Raw genomic sequence first — 22,977 nt, forward strand, 5'->3', positions numbered from 1 at the left:
TAAGGGAGCATTCACACAACCGTATTTAGTCTGTGTCTGATCCGCATTTTTTGTAGCTCACACATGGACCCCTTCCTTTCTTTAGGGCCACAAAAAAAATTCTGAGAGCACACAGATGTCATCTGTGTGGTGTCCACATCCATGCGACTGTTCCGCAAATTACAAAACATGTCCTATTCTTGGCCGTTTTTGCGTACGAGAACAGGCAGTTCTACAACAGGGCTCAGAGAAAGTGGAGAAGGCACAGGCTCTGCTGTTTGGGGGCCACAAAACAGATACACTCGTGTGAATGCTCCCCTTAGGCTCATTTGCCTTAGTGTGTGTGTGACCATGACCTGATAGTCATCTTTACCACAAAAGGTTTACTAATCTGCATGTGAGAATTTTTCTGCTGTTGCTGTACTAGAAATCAGCTCTCCATGCACTGATGTTCTTGGTGAGCCCGAGTTATCTCATTGAATAAAGCACGATTCAGAAGGAACCTACCTTCTTAGCAGTCCTTGGGAGCCGTGGCGCATGGACATCTTTCTCTTTTGATGCAAGAATCTTCAGTTTTTTCTTCTCACGAATCTGCTGAGCAAGCTCGCGAATTTCTGCCATTTCTTCATCCTCGCTTTCAATGTCACTGTCATATTCACCAGCTCTTTCCTTCAGCTCCTCCTCTTTTTCCAATTCTTCTAATTTCTAACAAAATTAAAATGGATATGGGGGGGGGGGGCAATTATTTGACTACATCAGTTTTACCAAAAATTCTCCCTCAATGTCTCCCCATTCTTTCTCTACGTAAATGACCTTTCTATGAGCAGCTTTCACAAATATGAGGAAGACAGACATAAAACTTTCCATGCACTACTTAAAAAAAAATCATTAACATTAGTATAAGCTGAGATGCCATCCATCTTTAAAGGGTTTGCACCTCGAAAGCAACTTATTTAGGGGATAAGGGGGTCATTTATCAATCTGAAATATGCTTAAATTAAGTGTACTTCAGGAGCAGACTGCAGCGCAACTTCTCCTCGCTCACGCCAGGTCTAAAATGTTGGGCGGGGCATGGGCAGGGGACGGGTTGGCAGGCCCATCTCATGTACCATTTTCTACTTCCGTTTCAGGGGTAGAAAAAGGTCTAAATGTAAGACCGCTTGGAAGTTGTCTTACATTTAAAACTGGTGTAGGATCCGCCGAAGTTATGAAGAGGCCGGCGCCTCTACACAACTCCAGCGGATCCACCGCCAGTTTAGGGGCTTAAGACCGACGTCTAAATGTGCCCGTAAGTGTCTAATTTGCAGAGTTCTGACAACTGGAGCAGCTGTTGACCTGTGTTCCTCCTTGTGAATTTGCCTTACAGCACTCTCCATGGCCTGAAACAGCAGCACTCTTGTCCATAAGATTTTACCAATATTGCAGCTTTTCACATTACAGTAAATGGAGATGAGCTGCTTTCGGGGCAACAAAGTTAAAATCAGAGCTTTGGTTTCTTGACGCTAGGCAGCTACTGCTCCCTATTAATATAAGTAGGTAGGCAGAAAGACCGCTAAAAGACCTTTCCCTGTAAGCCTCAGCGCACAGCAGCATAGATCACACCTTCCTGGACATGTGCGTTGGCAAACTAGGAAAGGCAATCGTAGCCGAAACCATTTATAGGCGTTGTACCGGGTCATTAGAGGTATTGCATGCCAAAGATATGTTCTACACTTGCCTTCATTATCTCAGGATCGATGTAATCAGCAATGTTATGGCCTTGCCAGACCTCTGGTATCCTGTCATATTTCTCTGATGGATTCATTATATCCCAGTATTCTTGAAAGTGAAACACATAAAAGATTAGTTAGGTTTTCAGTAAACAAAACTAAAGATAATATCCGATTTAGGGTCCATTTACACGTCCACAATTTTGTTCCGCATTTTGTGGAACGGAATTGCAGACCCATTCATTTCTATGGGTCAGCATGATGTGCTGCCCGGACACGGAATTGCGGTTCCCGAAAAAAAATAGAACATGTTCTATTCTTGTCCGCAATTGCGGACAAGAACAGGCATATTCTACTAGTGCCGGCAATGTGCGGTCCGCAAAATGCGGATCGCACATTGCCGCTGTGCGTGTTTTGCGGATCTGCAAAACACGTTGCGGACGTGTGAATGGACCCTTATCCACACAGAAATTACTGATCGAACATACTAGGACACCTACAAACATTTAGCAGGGTACTTACTCTGCAGATCCAGGATATAGTCATCGCCCATCTCCATTTCAAGATCTTTCTCCTAAAACACAAAAATCGCTAAATAATCAGAAACCCCTTATGCCATATTCATACATTCAGACTCCACGTCTACATCCTGACAAAATCAGCCAACGTTAAGGCAGGAGTGCTGTAAAAAATAAATCACTATTGCCGTAAATTAGCTTCACTAAATTAAAATAAAGCCGATATGCATCCAGATCTGCTGGCCAATCCATGGGGAAATCAGGGTTTTATTTTAGGATTCCTGCTGCAAATTTTCTAATTAAAAATAAAGAAAAAATGGTGGATTTGCCTTCAGCAAATCCATACAGTGTGAATGTGGTCTTGAACTTAGCCACAGTACATACAGCTTGAGAGACCTGAATAATAAAACTAACCAATTTCTTCTTTGGAGTGCTGATGTCCATGCGTTTCTTTCTTGTTAAAATACCTTCTGGAATAAAAGGTGGTCTGTCCTGAAACAAACCAGACAGACACTTGTATTAGATGAGAGGTTATAAAGAACGCTGGGCAAGATTTTATAAAACAAATCTTACGAGTGCTGCATTCTCTTCAAACAGCCGATCGGCAGGGGTGCGGGCAGTCAACACCCCCCCGATCTGATACTGATTACCAATCCTGAGGATAGGCCATCAATATAAAAAAGCAGACAATCCCTTTAAACTGCAATACCGCCTACCAAATTTTAAGAACAGAGCAAGCCAATCAATAGGTGGCGCAAAGACAAAAGTAAGACGCGCCAAATGTATCATCCAGCGCGAGCCACTGTGATAAATAAGGCGCAACCTTAGACCGTCCATTTGAAATATTAGAAAGGATTGGTCAATCTGCCGCACTGATCCCTTAGTTCTCAATAAAGCTCATAGTGAATTGATAATATAGGACGCAGCATACCCTGCAGTAAACGCACCATAAATCGTTCCAATTTTTAGACCGCAAAAATTTTAACCGGACAGTCTTAAAATTCCCTAACAAGACGACTGATAGGCCGGCACTGCTCACAACTGTCCATACTGCCAGCAGCACAGCAAACTGAAGGTAACCCCGCAAGCCACAACACTGGATACTATAGGGCAGTGATGGCGAACCTTTTACAGACCGAGTGCCCAAACTGCAACATAAACCCACTTATTTATCGCAAAGTGCCAACACTGCAATTTACCTCGAATACTACAGTCCAATATAGAATATCTTCCATGTACTTTATCATTTATCTACAATAGCCTGCCTACATTCCATGTGCTGCCTGTGCTGTTCATGGTGCGCCCTGCGCCGATGACTGACAGGAGAAGTCTAAGGCATATTGGTACACCATAGACTTTTTCCAGGGTGTGGGTGCCCACAGAGAGGGCTCTGAGTGCCACCTCTGGCACCCGTGCCATAGGTTCGCCATCACTGCTATAGGGTATGCTAGGTGGCAAGTAGAAGCGGCAGTACATAAAAAAAAAACTAAATAAATATCCAAGGCACTTCATCTCAACCCTTTCTTCAATCTGTGGAAACAGGTAATACTCTGTAAGATTACTACGTGGCACTGTCTGCTTGGCACTCACCACCTTGAGTGCCAAGTCGCATAACTGCCAGTATTCTTAGTATGAGAAATTCCACGGCACATGCAAGGCGTAAAATCAGGAAAAACTTTTATTCACCAGACAGCAGCGTTTCGATCCTCCTCCTGGGATCTCTCAGTGACTGCTTGGATGTGCCGTGGAATTTCTCATACTAACCATTTGAAGGGGGATCGCCTTCACAGCCGCTGGCACTCCGTTGATATTGATATACTGCAGTGCCGCCCCAACTTTCTTATTTTTGCCAGTATTCTTACCAATCATTACCTGTTTGCACAGATTGAATTAAGGATTGTGGGGTGAAGTGTTGTAGATCATCTTTTGTTGTATGTCAGGCTTACAAATAGCCACATTTATCACAGTGCCTCACGGTATGCGATACACTTGGTGCATCTTTAGACAGTTGACAAAATTATTGGTTAGCTTACATAGTCCAAATTTTGAAGCATTTAGTCTCACATTAAGCCACGCTCCTTCGTGCTGAATCCTGCCCCCTTGTCTATTAGCAAATGTGCCCCACTGTTCTGATAAGTCTCCAATTTTTTTATGAAATATGGTGGACACCTTTATAGTTTCATATTAGTGATAATGTAGAGACCCATCTGATCCCATCCAGTCTGCACAGTAGACGGCAGCTCTGACATTAGAAGCCATTTACTTCCTCACCTTCTCATCTCTCTTTGATGGTACTGCGAGGTGCAGCCGGTTGAGAACGTCATTGACTTTGTTCCCCTTCATCTTGGTTTCCACTCTATGAGCCAGCAGCTTGTCACACGCCTGAAAAGAAGAAAATACGTGCTGTACTGCTCAGGCCTGAGACTACAGCTCACATCAACATTTACAAGGTCGACAAACCTCGGTCTTCACATGAATGACGCCTTCATCGGTAAGGGTGCTGGTCTCAATCACTGGCAAACCCTCACTCTCCAAGTCCTTGAAGATTTTCTGTAGAAAACACCATCAGGTTACCCCCAATTTCTATAAAGTGCAGGGCTGATACACACCCTAATTCAAGCACAACAAACCTTCATATCACAGCAAATCTGTTGTATTTATGTGATTTCAGAAGACAAAAAATTAATTAAAAAGCAAACTTCTATGTGCGATTTGAGACCAGGGAAACGTCAGTAAGCACAAAACTAAACTGGGAAAACTAGATACAGCAGAGTGTCAGCTCATATGGGGCCTCCCCGTTTTCAGACTGTCGGACCACAGTAAACAGACTCCCTTTGATTGTCAAACCGGCTTTGTTCCCACTTCTATCAAGATTTACATTCTTCTGTTCCATCGAAGGAAAAGAACAAAAAATTTATAGACTGATGGAACGGACCAATTGGGGTTGTCATATTTTCCAGAGAAAAAAAAAATAACACTGAACTCTGCGCTATTTTTTCCAGAAAAGATTACGGAATCTCCTGACGAAGGTGTACACAGTACCTTAGAAATTCCCAATAAATGTATCCACCCGATGTGACTGCCTGAATCTGACAGGTGTCACTTTATGTGGTGATAACTTTAAAACGCTTTTACTTATCCAGGACATTGTTTTCTCGTCACACATTGTACTTGATTACAGTGGTAAATAGGAGTCAAAATATTTCATTTTTATTTTTCTGTTTTTAAAACAGATAGTGACACCTCCTAAAATAGTTATTACTTTCCAATTTCCATATGGCTATTCCACGTTTGGAACATTTTCATTTTTTTGAGATGTTAGAAGGCTTTAGAAATCTTTAAATTTTTAAGAAAATTTCCAAAACCCAATTTTTAAAGGACACTTTGTGGGGCTTACATAATAAAAACCACCCATAAATGGCCTCAAGGTATTCAAAACAGATTTTACAAACTTTGTTAACCCTTTAGATGTTCCACAAGAATTAAAGGAAAATGTAGATGAAATTTCAGAATTTCAATTTTTGGGCAGATTTTCCAGCCAAGCAAAACTCAATATTTATTACCCTGATTCCGCAGTTTACAGAAACACCCCATATGTGGTCGTAAACTGTTGTACGGGCACACGGCAGGGCGCAGAAGGAAAGGAATGCCATATGATTTTTGGAAGGTTAATTTCACTGGGATAATTTTAAGTTGTCATGTCACATTTGAAGACCCCCCTGATGCACCCCTGGAGTAGAAACTCCAAAAAAAGTGACACTATTTTGGAAACTACAGGATAAGGTGGCAGTTTTGTTGGTACTATTTTAGGGTACATATCATTTATTTTTTTATTATGATTTTTTAGTGTCTCCATATTCTGAAAGCCATAGTTTCTTTTTTGATTATTTGGGCGACTGTCTTATGTAGAGGCTAATTTTTTTCCAGTATGAGATGACAGTTTGATTGGTACTATTTTAGGGTGCATATGACTTTTTGATCGCTTTGTATTACACTTTTTGTGATGTAAGGTGACAAAAAAACGAGATTTTTGTATTACTTACCAGTAAAATCTCTTTCTCGCTCTTTCCTTGGGGGACACAGAAGACCTTGGGTATAGCTCATCTCCATAGGAGGCGTGACACTAAGTGAAGACTGTTAAGCCCCTCCTCCACAGCTATACCCTCAGCCTGGAGAGAGAGACTGCCAGTTGCGTGTCCAAGCAGTGAGAAAAGGCAAAGTCCAACAAGGAACCAACAAGCCAACAACCCGACGGGTAACAAAAAACTCGGAAACCGTACAGAGAAAAAACAATGAATGGGTGGGTGCTGTGTCCCCCAAGGAAAGAGCGAGAAAGAGATTTTACTGGTAAGTAATACAAAAATCTCGTTTTCTCGCCCAGTTTCCTTGGGGGACACAGAAGACCTTGGGACGTTCAAAAGCAGTCCAAAAGGGGGAGGGACCACAGCCCAAGGTGAAGCACCCGAAAGGCATCAATGAACCGCCGCCCGCAACCCCAGGCGGGGCAAGGCAGCATCTGCCAAAGTCAGAGTATGCACCCTGTAGAACACGGCAAGGCGCGTAAGGTAGACCCGTGGCCGCCTTGCCCAAATGCATGGCCGAAGCCCAATGCCTCCGGCCCAGGAGGCACCAACCGCTCTGGCGAAATGAACGGTGACACCAAAGACAGAATCCTGCCCTCGGTGCGGTAACCTCAGCAATAGCCAAACTGATCAAGCGGAGGAAAAACACCCCTGGAGTCAGTCAACCCTATGCACAGACCTCCTGGAAACCCAAGAGGCTGAACGGCTACAAGAGTCGGAGAACCCCAAGTAAAAGCGGCAAGGCCCAAACAGGTGAGGTGTTGAAGCGAAAGGCAAACACCACCTTCAGAAGGAAGGAAGGAAGAAACGGGATGTAGAACAGCCCTGTCCTGGAAAAGACAGAAGGCTTGGAACAAAAAAAGGACCATTCCGGCACCCGTCAGAGACACGACTGATACGGAACACAACCGTACAGGACAGAAGGGGTAGAGAGAACTTCTGTAACGGCTCCAAGGACAAGATTGGAGCACCGAGAGCTCAGTATAAAGTCCCCAGGGCGGTACCGAAGGACAGCACAGAGGAACCAAAGAGCCACTCCGAGGAAGAAGGTCTTGGCAGGCCCAGGGGGCCGAGAACGCTGGAAGAGGAAGAACAGCGCCGACACTTGACACCTCAAGTAAAAGACCGAACCATGGGGAGAGAAATTCAGAGTGGGGAATGCACAGCTTCCCACAGAACCCCAGACAAAAAAACCTAAGCCCTACGACAGATCCTGGACGAAACACTGCCAGGAGTGGACAGTAGCGAACCCGCTAGAGTCGCCTGGCAAGCGGGCGAAAACCCAATGTGATCAGGCGCAGACCAGCAGCACAGGCAGAAGGGTCGACAAAAATAGTCCCATCGGCCCTCGAACAACGTTATCCCGTATCCACCCGAATGGGGAAGCAGAAGGACAGATGGAAAGAACCCAAACGATCCGCCAGATGCCAGGAGAAGACAGGCTAAAGTCCATGCTGACGTAACCACGTCGTACCGTCCCGGTGTGGGAGATCAGGAGAATCTGGAATGAAAAGGTAGTCCCCCCAAGTTATCGAGAAGGTAAGTCTACAGCAGGACCATCGTCTTAGAATGGGCCACGCAATCTGCACTCAGCGGGAGAACAGAACGCGGTAGACTCGGTAAATAGGCACACAGCTAATACAGCCAGTGTGAACAAGGGAGACAGTACGAGGCCAAAAGGAACACCGGAACCATCCACATGAACAACCATGCTCTCCCCAGAAGGGAGGACAACGAAGAACAGCCTCTGAAGTCAGGCGGGAAGCCACATTGGAGCGATCTGTACCGAGCGGGAGCCAAACAAGGCCGGCGAGATAAGGTAGTCGAGACAGAGGCCGGCATAACATCCTCCCACCAAAAGGAGGAGGAGTGGGCAACAGGGAAGCCATAGGACAGCTCAAAAGCAGAACCCTACTATACTGTGAGACGCCCAGTCCACCGCCTCGCAGAAGGCGAATACCGTGAAGAACCCAAGGCGGAGGTCCTCCGGACCCGGGTAATCGAGCACCCAAGAGAAGTCGGGTGACCTTCCCGAGAAGAGCAGCCCGAACCTGGTAGCAGATCAGACAGAAGCGTAGAGGCGCCAAGAGGAAGGACTCATACCACACTGCATCCGAAGAGGAGGAAATTGCAGCAGGCAAGGGAACCGCAGTCCTGCCAGAGCCAACGAAGAATTCGAGAGGCGCTGCAGACAACAGCACTCTCGACCATGTGACCACCAGCGCAGGGAAGCAATGCCGCAGAAGGACGAATGGGCATGCATCTAGGACCCACGAACACTCCCTGGAATGAAAAGCCAACGAAATGAATGAGCACCACCCAGCTCGGTGCAGCAGAGAGCAATAGAACCTGTTCGGTCAGGAGGACAGAATGAACTCCTTAGGGACGAGTGCAAGGCTCGCGGCAAGCATCGCATCCCAAGAAACAAAGGTATGCCGCAGGAAGCAGGTGAGGCATACGTACGAGCAGCCCCGTAAGCAGCGAGAAGGCCAACCCACCTAGAAAAAGGGGGGCCCGCCCCAGAGTGCCACAGCATGTACGGAATTGCAAGTGCAACCTGAAAGGGAGTTATGCACAAACCTAGCATAGCATGCGATGGAACGCAACCAGTCCACCCCGAAAGGGGGGAATTGTACCAGGTCAACAGCAGTCGGCAAGAGTGCAAAGGCCCGTCCCAAAAGGAAGTGATGCCTAAGGCCGTACCTACTTCAGAGAAGCAGGACATACCCTATAAACCAGCAGGAACGCAGGAGGTCCACCTAGCGAAAGGGGAACATGCACAGGGTATCCCAGCATTAAGTGAGTGTGCCACAATGCACCCAACACTGAACTCAGCGAGAGTGCAACTACTCTGCCAACGAAGGGGGACATGTACAAGTCCAGCACAGCCATATAAGGACAGCCGTGAATCTCATGAGCGTGCCAAATTCTGCCCTTGAAATGAGAGGTGGTCACGCACAAGGCCAGCACCGTATCCAATGGAAGTGCAAGCGTTCCACCCCTGTTAGAGGGCCATTCACATGGCCAGCAATGTATCCGGTGAGAGTGTAGCATGCCGCCCAGAAAAAAAGGGGGGTAAAGCACATGGCCAGCATCTCATCCAGGGAGAGTGCGAGCACACCGCCATGCATGGGAGTCATACACATGGCCAGCAACGTACTGGCGAGAGACAAACACAGTCACTAAGAATGCGTGCATGTCGCCTGAGGAAGGAAGGCAAGCCCCTGGCTGGCAGCGAATCCAGCAAGAGTGCGTACACCGCCCCGGAAGAGGGGTCATGCATATGGCCGACAGCGGATCCAGCGAGAGTGCAAGCACCCTTCCATGTATTGGGCACACGCACATGGTCAGTGACGTACCTGCGAGGAAACAACCACAGACAGAGGGATGTATGTAAGCTGCCTGAGGGAAGGAGGCATACCCAAGGCCGGCAGGGAATCCAATGAGAGTGCAGCATACCGCCTAAGAAATGGCCGGCAGCGAAACCAGTGAGAGTGCAGCATAATAACATAGTACCTAAGTACAACATAGCACATCAGTGAGAGTGCAGCATTCCGCCTATAGAAGGGGGTCGTGCACATAGCCAGTACCGTATCCGGTGAGAGCGCAGTATTCCGCCTAAAAAAGGGGGTCATGCACATGATCGGCAACAGATCCAGTGAGAGTGCTGCGTTCCGCCCAGGAAGGGGGGTCACGCACATGGCCGGCTCACGCACACGGCCGGCAGCGAATCCAGTGAGTGCTGCGTTCCGCCCACGGAAGGGGGTCACGCACATGGCCGGCAGCAAAACCAGAGAGTGCAGCGTTCCGCTTATGGAAGGGGGTCGTGCACATGGCCAGCACCGTATCCGGTGAAGATGCAGTATTCCGCCTAAGAAGGGGGTCATGCACATGGCCAGCCAGGGAGAGTGCAGTAGCCCGCCTAGGAGGGGGGGGGGGATGCACATGGCAGGCACCATAACTGGAGAGACGATGAATGCTGCCTACAGAAGGGCCGAACGCACTTGGCCAGCGCCGTATCCTGGAAGAGGCAAGAAAACCGCCTAAAAGGGGAAATGCCCTAGCAGCAACGCAGGCTGGGAGCGCAACACCATGCCGCCCGTGGAAAGAGGTCACGCAGACTTGCAGCATTACTGATGAGGCTGCAGCGTCCTGCGCAGTCTAATAGAAATCATGATCTATTATTATTGAATTCATATATATTCTTCTTTTTTTTTTTTTTTTTTTTATTTATTTATTTATTGAAACACAGCCTCTGAGGCTAAAGGGGAGCCACCATATAGGGGCACCTGAGAGGCAGGAGAAAAAAGGGGGCCAACTAAACAGACCCATTTTTTGGGGGCCGGCCTGTACCCAAAGGGTTAACAGGAATCCGGCCTGGAGGGCGGCGTGCGATCCCCTGGGGGCGGAGGAACCTCCAGGCGGGAAAAATTCGCGCCTGGAGAAGTTCCCGCCCCCTCCACCAGAGACCGGAATATTGCGGCCTAGTAGGCCGCGAAGCCGGGGGCTAAATTGCGGCGCCCGGCCCGTTATACCGCCGGGACCTGAGGCGGAATGCTGCAGCGACCTGCCGCTTCAAACCGGCCGCGGGAGCCCACCCCGCGGGCCGGTCGGAAATGCGGCCCAGCAGGCCGCGAAGCATGGGACCAAATTTGCGGAGCCCCGCCGACCGGCACCCGCTGGGGCATAGTCAAGCCCAATGCCGGCCGCGGGAGCCCACCCCGCCGGCCGGAAGAGACAGGGACCCGGAATGGCGGTTTGCCGGCCGCGGGAGCCCACCCCGCCGCCGGACGAGACAGGGACCCGGAATGGCGTTTTCCGGCCGCGGGAGCCCACCCCGCCGCCGGACGAGACAGGGGCCGGAATGACGTTTGCCGGCCGCGGGAGCCCACCCCGCCGCCGGACGAGACAGGGGCCGGAATGGCGGCTTGCTGGCCGCGGAGCCTAATTTTCGCGGCGCCCGGCCGCACCGGAATATAAGTGCTGGCCGGAGGCGAGGCCTTACTCCACTGCAGCGTCCTGCACACTCCGGTAAGGCCCAATGTGATCAGGCGAGATGGGGACGTGACCCAGAGACGGGATGCCCGTGAGGAGAAGGCAGGCGACGGCCGACAGCCACTAGCTGCATCGCCGTATCCTGGTCCTATGAAGGCCAGGAAAAAAAGGCAGGGAGCAGATTGCCGCACTGCGGCACCCAGGGGCCAGCCTAGGTCCAGCAGGGGAAGGATCCAGAGGCCCAGTATGGGGGGGTCAGGCACGCAGGAGACCATTGGGTGGGGGGTGGGGGACGTAGGGCTGGAGAAGCCACTCTCTTACCACAGCCGTCTTCACCCTCGGTCCACTCCAGCAGGGTCGCCCCTTCAGCTACTGGCACCGTAGTGGCAGGACGCTGGAAGAGGGACTTGGCGTGCGGGCGACCCTTGCGCTGGCGGGATGCAGGGGAGCTGGGCTGCCCTGGTCCACCTTGCCTTCTGTGGGGGAGGCAGCAGTGCGGATGACCGGCACTGGCGCAGCTCAACCCCGGGAGAAACAGAGAGGTCTAGTGCGTCTCTGTTGTCCCTGATGTTCTGGAACAAAAAGAAAAGAAAAAAGTAAAAATCAAAAATTTAAACAAGGAGAAAAGAGCCCTGCAGAGCAGGGAGTGTCTTGCCTCCTTGGACACTAAGCAAAAAACTGGCAGTCTCTCTCTCCAGGCTGAGGGTATAGCTGTGGAGGAGGGGCTTAACAGTCTTCACTTAGTGTCACGCCTCCTATGGAGATGAGCTATACCCAAGGTCTTCTGTGTCCCCCAAGGAAACTGGGCGAGAAAAATGTTTTTGCACAGTTTATTTTCTAGGGTGTAATTTTTATTTTATTTTCTACAGCATTCAGGTGAGGGGGTGGATCATGTGATATTTTTGTAGAGCCGGTCATTACGGACACGGCAATACCCAATATGTCTGGTTTTAATTTTTTTCAAAATGATGTTTTTTATTTAGGGATTTTTTTATTTATATATTTTTTTTTTTTACTTGAAACAATTTTTTTATTATGAAAAACACTTTCTTGTCCCACAGCCTGTATTGTAATGCATGGGCTGTCAGATTTTTATGCTGACAGCCTGCCTGTGAGACCCAGTCTAAGGACTGGATCTCACAGGCTTCTGTAGAAGGCAAGCTCCGATGCCTATGGAAGGCATCGGGCTTGCCTTCTCTGCCATCAGGTCCCTGCACCCTCCGCATGCCGCGGTCAGAGGCATACAAGGGGTTAACACGCCGGCATCAGTGTTTTCACCAATACCGGCGTATGCAGCAGGAGCCCCGGCTGCCAGTGACTGCAGGGTCGGTGGCGCTGAACGGGCGGGAGCAGCTCCTGCACCATCAGCCCGTCGTACATGTACGCCACTGGTCCTTAAGGGGTTAAAAAAAGATTCCACAAGATTTGAAAAAGAGCTACAAAGCCACATTCACACAGTAGATTTCTTGCAGGGATGTCTGACTCTCCCATAAGATCTGATTAGCACTTGCAGAAAACCATGCACGTGCTCCAGAAACAACCCCATTCACGAGCACTAAATGGATTTTTCAGTGGTGTACATTAATTTACAGCAGAAAATCTGCCACGTGTGAACAAACATTGAGACAAGGCGCAAAAACAAATTTAGGAGAAAGGTTATCTATAAGAGAACTGCAGGTCCATCAACACGGATGTAGCTTCTTGGTGCCGTGTCATCTTTAGTGACGCCTTTCATTCTATATCATGAAAGGTGTAATGAATTAGGCCTCGTGTAAACAACCGTGTCTGCTTTGCGGTACGCAAGTCGTGGATCTTCAAATACAGAAAGCACATGGACTGCATGTGTAACTTGGTTTTGCAGACCCATTGACTTCAATGGGTGAGTGGTCCGATTTTGCGGTCATAGTCTATCTTTTTGCAGAACAGACATACAGATGTGGAAAGCACATGGATACTCTATTGTAAAATGCGGACCACAGACCAACTGAAGTCAATGGGTCAACAGAAAATATGGATGCAACACGGACAGCATCCGTACAGTCAGGTGCATGGAGCCTTGGGCAGAGCTCTGCTCCACATGTTGAGATACAGTACGTTTCCTAGGTTCGCACATTCTTACCTGGTGTTCCTCACCGAGTTCAGAGACGCGCATCACGTCACATTTATTCAGGACCATAATGAGAGGCTATGAAGGGAAAGTAATAAAAATGTGATTAACTCTGCTGTGTTACGGTCAGTTGCCAACACACGAGGACAGGACTTACTTTATTGGAGAACAGAGGGCGGATGTTGTTGAAGAGCTCCAGCTGCTGCTCTAACGTATGTCCACACTGCTCGGAGACGTCCATGACGTACAGGACGGCAGCCCGGAGGTGAGCCAGGGCAGTGATGGCCTGCATCTCAATGGTGTTCCTCTCCTCCAGCGGGTGATCTAGAATCCCAGGGGTGTCCACTACCTGCAATGGGCCCCGTGAGTGAAGTCATTTAACAGTAAGGCCGCTTTCACACACTCCATGTTTGATCAGCGATTGTGAGCCAAAACCAGGAGTGGAGGATACACAGAGATATAAGGGAAAGATTTGCTCCTGCTCTAGGCTTTTGTCCTGCACCTGGTTTTGGCTCACAGTCACGGATGGAAATCTTAGATCAAACAATGAATGTGTGGAAGCGACCTAATATGACAGATCATAAAAACATACATGTATAGGAAAGATGCTTTAAACGGAGCCTGACAACAGGGAATTCATTGGTAAACCAGGCACAGTGCCTTGCAGGGCTAGCTCCGCTTAATGTAATGATACTCATTCTGGAGTATTTGTAATCCGTATGCAAATGAGCAGTCAAGTGCACGGAGGGCGGGCCAATCCACTTTGCACACCCTTGCTCCTCTGCCAGCCCCTCCCTCTCCTCCCTGACTGACAGGTTCAGCTTCCTGCATAGTCATCTCTCCTGGCCATGCTAATCAAGAAGGGGAGAGAGGGGCTGGCACAGGAAGCAGGAGAACGGGCCCAAAACGATTTGGTGGGAAGGGGAAACATTTTATGGACCCAAATGCCAGTATAAAGGGGGGATTTCCAGGCTCCCGATATTGATGACTTCTCCGGATAGGTTATTAATATCCGATTGGGGAGGTTCCAAAACCCTGCATCCCCACCCATCAGCTGTTCCCTGCAGCCTCTGGTGTTGGAACTAGCTCTGTGGATGGAGCAGGAAGCACAGCGCCGTTCACCGTGCAGTGGCCGTGCTAGGTTACTGCAGCTCAGCTATCACCGAAGTGAATGGGAGCTGAGCTGCAGTAGTACCCAGACGCGGAAACTACACTTTGAACGGTGCTGTGCTTCCTGTTCCATTCAGAGAGCTAGTTCCAAGACCAGAGGCTGCAGGGGACAGCTGATCGCTGGGGGTGCTGGGTGTATTAATGACCTATGCGGAGGAGCCTGGAAAAACCCTTCAATGAAAAAGTTCCTTGTACACTGGTAAACTAGAAATATGTCCCATTATAGCCACATGACACCTGAACGTTATTTACCTGCCAGCGGAGGTACTTGTAATCCATGTGCCCCACAAACAACGACTTTGTAGTAAAGGCGTACGGCTGCACCTCTACATCTGCTCTGGTCACCTGAAAAACAATAGTATCACATAGCCATCAATTACAGAAGAAGCACTGTCTTAATATTCACTTCTCTTACTTAAAACCTGGGGGGGATTTATCATGAGAGTAATAAATGAACAGAGTTTTGCTTGAGTCTGCTTTGGGTACTTTGCGCTAAATCTATCGAATGACACGTTTGTTCAATTGGCTCTTCTTTAAAGGCTATGAACACCTTGGCGGCATTTTTTTATGACTGCATTTTACTCATTTTGGGCTAATATTAAAAATGTTCAGATGTTTCTGAGATGCAAAGGTTAAATATTAGTCTATTCCCAAGCTATATTTTCTTTGAATCCCGTCATCTGATGGCTTACGTAATTTATACCAAGGCGCAGGCCTCATCATAACGCTCATAGCTAGTGTAAACTTCAGTTACCATTTACGCTTCATACGCTGCATTGAGCATCACCATTTCTCAATAACTGCACCATTTAGGGCCCATGCACCCAATGATACTATAGATCCATGTACTGCACATATATAATACAGCACTTCCTGTTTGCTCTGGGTTTATACCAAACCCTGATTTAGTACAGAGGCACAAAGGATTTTTTATGCTGCCGAATACTAAGTATATCACTAAAGTATCCTCCTCTAGCAGTAATGAATCCTCTGGGAGAGAATACGCTACCGTACAGAGGTCTCATAGCACTGCTGTGTGTAAGAGCCTTCAGACAAAGCAATGGAAGCCAGATAGAAATATACTGTATACCAAACATATAAGAGATTATAACAACCTTATTTATAAAGCTGGATTTCCCGACATTGGGGTAGCCGCAGAGAAGCAGGGTACGTGTGTTGGGGTCAATGCTTGGCAAACGGGACAGATGTTGACGCACTGTGAAAAGACAAACAGGTTTACAAGCCTCTATTATTTCACTGTATGGAAGCTGCACAACCTCTTTTCTATCCTGCAAACTGCTTAAAGGGGTTGTCCTTGAAATAGCATTAATGACCAATCCCCTGAATCCCCGCTGACCATCTGCTATTAGAGGATAGCGATCCATGAGCGCTGCAGCCGCTTCCTTGGCTATGTGACATCAACGTACATCAGTCACATGGTCTGGTTGCAGCTTAGCCCCAGTGAAGTGAATGGGGCTGAGCTGCAATTCCAAGCACAACCACTATACAAGGTATGGCGCTGTGCTTGATAAGCTGCTGGGAGCTGTCCACGCTTAGCAGAATTCCAGTGAGTGCCGCAGCTCCCTAAAACAGCTGATCAGCAAGGGTGCTGGGACTTGGACCCCTGCCGATGTGATAATGATGAGCTATCCTGAGTATAGGTCATCATTTTCATTTCCTGGATAAAACCCCTTTAAAGGGAACCTGTCATAAGTATTTAGGCCCCCCAAGCCTCCAGCAGCCTGTTGTCCTGGACAGTGACCACTTTGATCTTCTACATTCTGATGGATTTGACATAACAGAAGAAAATAACTTTCAGCCCCACTGGCCGCTCCCCTCCTCATAATGGTATTGGAGAACATATTCGGGAACCAAAATTCCAGCAATCCTCTAATCTCTTTAGAAACGTCTCAGGTGAGGTTCTACCTTGCTCCAGGTATTCCAAGCTCTGCTTCTGCCTCTTGATAATGGTGCACATGCGCCCCAGCGCCGCCCGCTTCAGCTGCTTGCAGCGGTATAAGGAGTCTCCATATTTCATTAGCCTCGCATAATCCTTGGCCACACTAAGACAGAATATCAGAACGTCAGAAGAGTTCGATGAGACATCGCTGTGTAAAAGTGTGAAAACTAGAAGCCTCACTTGTCCACTAGGTTCTTGGCGATGTTTATTTGCCCCAATGCCAGCTTGTAGTGGTCCTTGTCGTAAAGGACGTTCATTAAATCGGCATAGAACGGATGTACGTCCTGTAGAGGAGGACAGACAGTAACACATTCAGGACACAGGCAAACACATTGTAAAGAAGCAGCCAACTGAGAGGAATGGCGCTGAACCTGCCGGGAACACCACTGCATGGTTGGCCCATCTCAGACATTGATGGCTTATAGCTAGGTTATGCCATAAATGTCAGGGGCGGTTCCCATCTCCAGGAACCGCTCCTATCTCCAGGACTGGGACCCTGGAGAGCAGCCATGTATGCGTGACCATCCTCCGTTCCCTTCTATAGGAATTCCAAAAACAGCCAAGTGCCTGCTCGGCTATTTCCGCCATCCTAAAGCAGTGAATGAAGCGTTGGGCGCACACTTGTGTGGTGCCCTCTCCATTCACTGCTATAGGACCTCCGAAAAAAAAGTTGGGCGTTGTATTTCTGCTATTTTTGGAACTCCCGTAACAATGAATAGAGAGCAAGCTGTGCATGCGCAGCGTGCTCTCCTTCACTTTCAGTGGCCCTGTTTTGGAGATGGGTCCCAGAGGTGGAACCCACACATCTGCCATTGATGGCATATCCTAGCAATACTCCATCAATATCGGAGATGGGAAGATCCCTTTAAAGGGGTTGTCTCACTTCATCATGTAGAGAAAGTTAATACAAGGCACTTACTAATGTGTTGTGATTGTCCATATTGCTTCCTTTGCTGGCTTGATTTATTTTTCCATCACATTACACACTGCTCGTTTCCAGGGGTTTAGGACCACCCTGCAATCCATCAGCGGTGGTCATGCTTGCACACCACAGGAAAAAGTGCAGGCCTATACGCACTCCCAGCCACCAGAGAGGCCATGCTTTTTCCTATAGAGTGCAAACACGGCCACCGCTGATGGACTGCAGGGTGGTCGTAACCCCTGGAAACGAGCAACGAGCAGTGTATAATGTGAGGGAAAAATGAATCAAGCAAGCGAAGGAAGCAATATGGACAATCCAATACATTAGTAAGTGCCTTGTATTACCTTTATCTACATGATAAATGCCATTTGTTGAAGTGAGAAAGTGAACACAGCACTCTCCATATTCCCCAGTAGTGCTCTGGGGGTAACGGCATGAAGTCTTCATTGCCCCTGCAGCACCACCACAGGTAACATTAGGCATTACACAGTTATGGCTACTTTGACACTCGCGTTTGGTGCAGATCCGTCATGTATCTGCACAGACGGATCAGCACCGATTATACAACCACATACATCCGTTTAGAACGGATCTGTTTGTATTATCTTTAACATTGCCAAAACGGAGCCGTCTTGAACAGCATTGAAAGTCAATGGTGGGCGGATCCGTTTTCTATTGTGTCAGTGAAAACGGATCTGTCCCCATTGACTTACATTGTGGGTCAGGAAGGATCCGATTGCCTCTGCATCGTCAGGCGAACAAAACGCTGCAGGCAGCGCTTTAGTGTCCGCCTCCAAAGCAGAAGGGAGACGGAACGGAGGCAAACTGATGCATTCTGAGCGGATCATTATCCGTTCAGAATGCATTAGGGCTAAACTGATCCGTCTTGGACCGCTTGTGAGAGTCCTGAACGGATCTCACAAACGGAAACCAAAACGCCAGTGTGAAAGTAGCCCAACATAAAAACCAGCTACTGTCTCTGAGAAATGCCCGGACAGCTCAGGTCCTCCCCATGGGGAGTTCAGCGGGACACTAAATGCCCACCTCTGTGCCATGTCCTAGGACAGGGATCAGCAACCTCCGGCACGCCAGACTCCTGTGCGAGTTAAAAGAGCAGCTGAGCAAGTGTGCACGATGGGAGTCGTAGTTTCACAGCAGCTGACCCCTGTTCTAAGAGACGGAAAATCAAAGGTTTACTTACATCCAATTTAGGGAACTCTGTGAGAATCTGCGAGAGGCGGTCGTGGTAGTTCTGCTGGGTGAACTTCACCTTCCTCATGTAAAAATGCCGGATCCTGTTGATCTGATAATGCTTGTGGATCACTGTCGGCGTCTTTCTTTGGGTCTTCGACAAGGTGATGTCTATGAAGTCCTGCAAGGCATAAAGGGTTAAAGGGGTATGCCCATCCGGACATTTATGGCACATCAATACGATATGCTGACAGGTGCGGGTCCCACCTCTGGGACCTGTGAATAGCGAGCAAGCTGTGCACGAGCGGCTCTCTCCATAAACTGTTATAGGACTCCCGAAAACAGCTGAGCCAGCGCTCCTACAGCAGTGACATCACCCCTCAGACAAAGCTTGAGCCTCAAATAGAAAGTAACAAAACTTTTCCAGGATTACAAACAGTGACTTTATCCACACCGCTTTAAGGAGGACCCGTCACCTCTCCCGACAGGTTTGCTTTAGTAACTTCTTTGATTCCCCATGTAACAACAATTCTGGAGTATCTATTCCTATAACTCTATGATGTGCCATTCCTCTATTACTCCTACTAGAAGTATGAATGAATTGGGTGTTACCAGTTGGGGGGGGGGGGGTCGTCCCCTGCACAGTCTGACACTATCCAATCAGTGCTGCCACTGTCAGACTGTGCAGGACACCCCCAATTGGAAGCATCCAGGTGAAGCTTTATTGCAATGAATTAACTTGTAGTAGGAATAATAGAGGAATGACACAGCAGAGTTATAAAAGAAGATGTCGCTTCCTAGTGCAGGTAGGAGGAAGAGCTGGCTGGCACTATTACAGGTTACCTATAGGCCAGGGGTCAGCATCGTTCAGCACTCCAGCTGTTATGAAACTACAACTCCTAGCATGCTCCATTCATTTCTATATTTCTTAGAAGAGCAGAACACGTATGCATGCTGGGAGTTGTAGTTTCACAACAGCTGGAGTGCCGGAGATTGCCTACCCCCGCTATAGGCTATTTTGTAAACTTATACACAGTTTTCTGACATAGCAAAAGTGCAAAGTCTGTCCTGCTTTGTGCCAAAATCTGCAACTTTAAAGGGATTCTCCAGAAATAGACTTTTTTTTATTAAAGGGAGTGTCACCAAAATTTTCCAATATAAACTGCTTATGGCGCTCTAGCACAACTACACCAGATTCCAAAAGGTGGCTTTCTTGTATTCTTCACTTTCACCAGCTGAGAAAACGATGTTTAATCCATATGCAAATGAGGGCTCACAAGTGCCCAGGGGCGGGGTTCTTGTTGTAGGTGCCCAGGCTGCTCCGCCTTCTTTTCATATTACCCCTCCCCAGCCTCTTGCTGGTCCCGCCCTGTAATGCCGTTTCATTATCCCATGTACCGGCCGAGATCCGGCGCGTGCGCAGTGAAATTCCGGCCTGGGCATGCGCACCCTGATGCCCATTGCGGGCAGCGGCATCGCTTCATGTTGTGCGAACGGGCGGACCGGAAGAAAGCAGGAGGCAAGCCGAGTGAGAGAGGTAAGTATATCCCCATCGCAGTGAGCATGCCCGGGCCAGCGTTGAATTGAGCACGCGTTGGATCTCTGCCGGTACTTGGGATGATGAAACGGCCTTACAGGGCGGGACCAGCAAGAGGCTGGGGAGGGGTAATATGAAAAGAAGGCAGAGCATAGACAGCAGCAGCCAACAGGAGGAGAGACGGCACATGCACACTGCGTTTCCTCATACAGCGGCGGCGGTGCGTCGGACCCCCGCCAATCTGATATCGATGACCTATCTTGAGGATAGGTCATCAATAGTAAAAGCCCGGAGAACCCCTTTAATGTGTGTTCACAAGAGTGGTTTTCCATGGACTGTGGGCATGTGGAGATACCACAGAAGCACGCCATATTTTTGTACACAATTACAGATCCCTTGCGCACGCTGTAGTCTATGGGTATGTGAAAACCACGGACACAACAACACAGATGCCATAGGTGTTTGGTCCATGGTTTTCACGCATTGTTGCTAGGAGATGTTCTTTTCAGCCTAGCAGTGTCCGTGAAACATGGATGACACCTGGACTGAAAAAAATAATCACAGAACCAAGAATAAACCACGGACAGTGTCACAGACACGCGAATAAGGACTAACAGCTTCATTTTACCGGCATCGGTGAAAGGGATTGGTCTCATCACCCTCACCGATCAAAACATCTGACATATCAGAAAAAAATTCTTTCAAAACAAATACCGAAAATATGACAGAAGCCATAACAAGTTGACACAACCTTAGGGGGCACTCTGACATCTCTACAAAGGAGCGATCCTCCGCTGCTATAGGGGATGATTGCGGGGCAGCAGGCTGACGACGTTACTGGGGAAGGGGACATCATACTGGTATTAGGGTGAACAGGCGCATTGGGCTAGATGAGCACTATCTGGCACCATGCCTGTCATCACTACATCAGGCCGGCGTCCCGAGATATTTCCCGACCCTCGTCACTTCCTGTTGTGATGCGGCCGCACCGGACATGACGTTCCCAGCTTTGGAAGGAGGCGTGCCGCGTCGGGCAGGCGCACAATGGCGGGGTAGAGAAATTTCACACCAGAGTTGGGGAGAAAGGGCAACCTAATGCGCTTGCGCCTTACCTCGTAGCTGGACACCGGTCGACACTGCGCATGCGTCGGGAGCCTCAGCAGCGGTTAAGGGTAGGGAAAATTACGGGCCAGTGCACAAGCGCAGCTAACTACTCCCGTCGAGATATACCACGCATGCGCACAGGGAGATCTCTTATACCGATTATCCATCCGATCACCGCGCCTGCGCAGTGTGGGGGTAGGGAGATCCCAGCGCAGTGTCGGTCGGTGTCCAGCTACGAGTAGTATTGAGCAAACTTGTGTTTTAAGTTTGGCGTCTAAAGTTCGGGTTATCGAAGAATTGCGTTATGGATTCCGCTACCACGGACCAAGTTATGGTCCGTGGTAGCGGAATTCATAACACGATTCTTCGATAACCCGAACCCGAACTTTAGACGCCGAACTTAAAACACAAGTTCACTCAACACTAGCTACAAGGTAAGGCGCAAGCACTTTAGGTTGCCCCTTCTCCCCAACTGGGGTGTAAAATTTCCAAAGCTGGGAACGTCATGTCGGGACCGGGTGCAGCCACGTCACACAGGAGGGTAGGGAGACATCACACCGGCTGGCAGTGCCAAGAAGGGGTTCTCTCTGCCAGACCTATAACACATATAACCTAACCTCCCTTACAGCCCGGGGGTGCAGCTGCACCAGGGGGGGTCACACTGCCAGCACTCTGCATGGCTCCCACCGTCGGATCAGCCGCAGTGCCCCCACCAGAGAGCACTGTCTGTACACGGGGCTCTCGGCATGGCTGCCCCCACACTCTCCACGTGCCTCTCTCTTGCGGGGGCTTAATTCCACGTGTCAGGCCCTGCCCCCCTCACGCGCTGCCGGCGACACATGGTGCTGACTCCTTCGGCCGCCGTTCACATACCTTAGCGGACGGCACCACCGTGATCTTCTTAAAGTTATACAGCGACATGTCTGCGGCCCGTCCTGTCCCGGTCCGGACGGTGTGAAAGAGGCAGGAAGGCAGCGCATGCGAAGAGACGGAAGCGGAAATGCTCGTGAGGCACCAGAGCCGCCATCATGGATAAGGGCAACTTTGCCCAAAGTCGAATTCTAGCGAGCCTATCTAATAAAGTGTGGAGCCTATGTTTCAGAACAGGATGCATTCACTTGGGACGGTTTTACTAAATGTTTTCATCTGCAGTATCTTCCTGAGGTGGTTTTGTAAACAGTAGTTTTCTGTTTCTTTATTTTATTTTTTTATAACATTTTCACTCACAGGTGTATGAAAAATAAAAAATGTGTTTCAGAAGGGTCCAGTTGCACCACATATATCGCTAATTAGCACAATTTGTGCACCTCTTATTGGTATGCATGTACAATAGCAGTGAGGTGGAGTAAGGAAATGTCTTCTCCACAAATTTCCAAATACAAGCCCCCCTGTAAAAGGAAGCTGGACCCCAGTAATCTGCTGGTCGCTGGCCTCAGGGGTTGTCTTCATGATAAAGCTGTGAATTAACTATTATGACTAGAAAATTGAGCATTACCTGCCGGAAGGGGTCTACCTGGCCCTTCTGCTGCCTGAGGCGAAAACTGAAACACCCCTGGGTCAGGCAGCGCGATAATGATGACACCGGCCTCTGATAGGCTACAAGAACTGGGACTAAAGCCTATTAGAGGAAATGGTGGGCCAGGGGGACATTGCGCCTGTGCCCCGTCGCAGTGTTCAACTGTATTGCTGTCAGTGGCGTACAT

At 48.8% G+C, this 22,977-nt stretch overlaps 1 protein-coding gene across 1 annotated transcript in view; it reads right to left on the minus strand.

The window, feature by feature from the left end:
• Positions 1–22,254, minus strand: part of GTPBP4 (GTP binding protein 4) — a 29,504-nt gene extending 7,250 nt beyond the window's left edge. The window contains exons 1-14 of the mRNA XM_044274056.1: positions 22,148–22,254; positions 18,644–18,814; positions 16,701–16,804; positions 16,487–16,623; positions 15,676–15,776; positions 14,813–14,905; positions 13,548–13,739; positions 13,403–13,468; positions 4,667–4,756; positions 4,478–4,588; positions 2,621–2,698; positions 2,211–2,262; positions 1,697–1,797; positions 487–684 (exon numbers count right to left, since the gene is read on the minus strand). Coding sequence (XP_044129991.1) covers positions 487–684; positions 1,697–1,797; positions 2,211–2,262; positions 2,621–2,698; positions 4,478–4,588; positions 4,667–4,756; positions 13,403–13,468; positions 13,548–13,739; positions 14,813–14,905; positions 15,676–15,776; positions 16,487–16,623; positions 16,701–16,804; positions 18,644–18,814; positions 22,148–22,195 — 1,542 coding nt within the window. The 5' untranslated portion in view covers positions 22,196–22,254. The remainder of the gene's footprint in view (positions 1–486; positions 685–1,696; positions 1,798–2,210; positions 2,263–2,620; positions 2,699–4,477; positions 4,589–4,666; positions 4,757–13,402; positions 13,469–13,547; positions 13,740–14,812; positions 14,906–15,675; positions 15,777–16,486; positions 16,624–16,700; positions 16,805–18,643; positions 18,815–22,147) is intronic.
• Positions 22,255–22,977: the final 723 nt, after the last annotated feature.

Source organism: Bufo gargarizans, unplaced genomic scaffold, assembly GCF_014858855.1.
Source record: "Bufo gargarizans isolate SCDJY-AF-19 unplaced genomic scaffold, ASM1485885v1 original_scaffold_1424_pilon, whole genome shotgun sequence".
Lineage (NCBI taxonomy): Eukaryota > Metazoa > Chordata > Amphibia > Anura > Bufonidae > Bufo > Bufo gargarizans.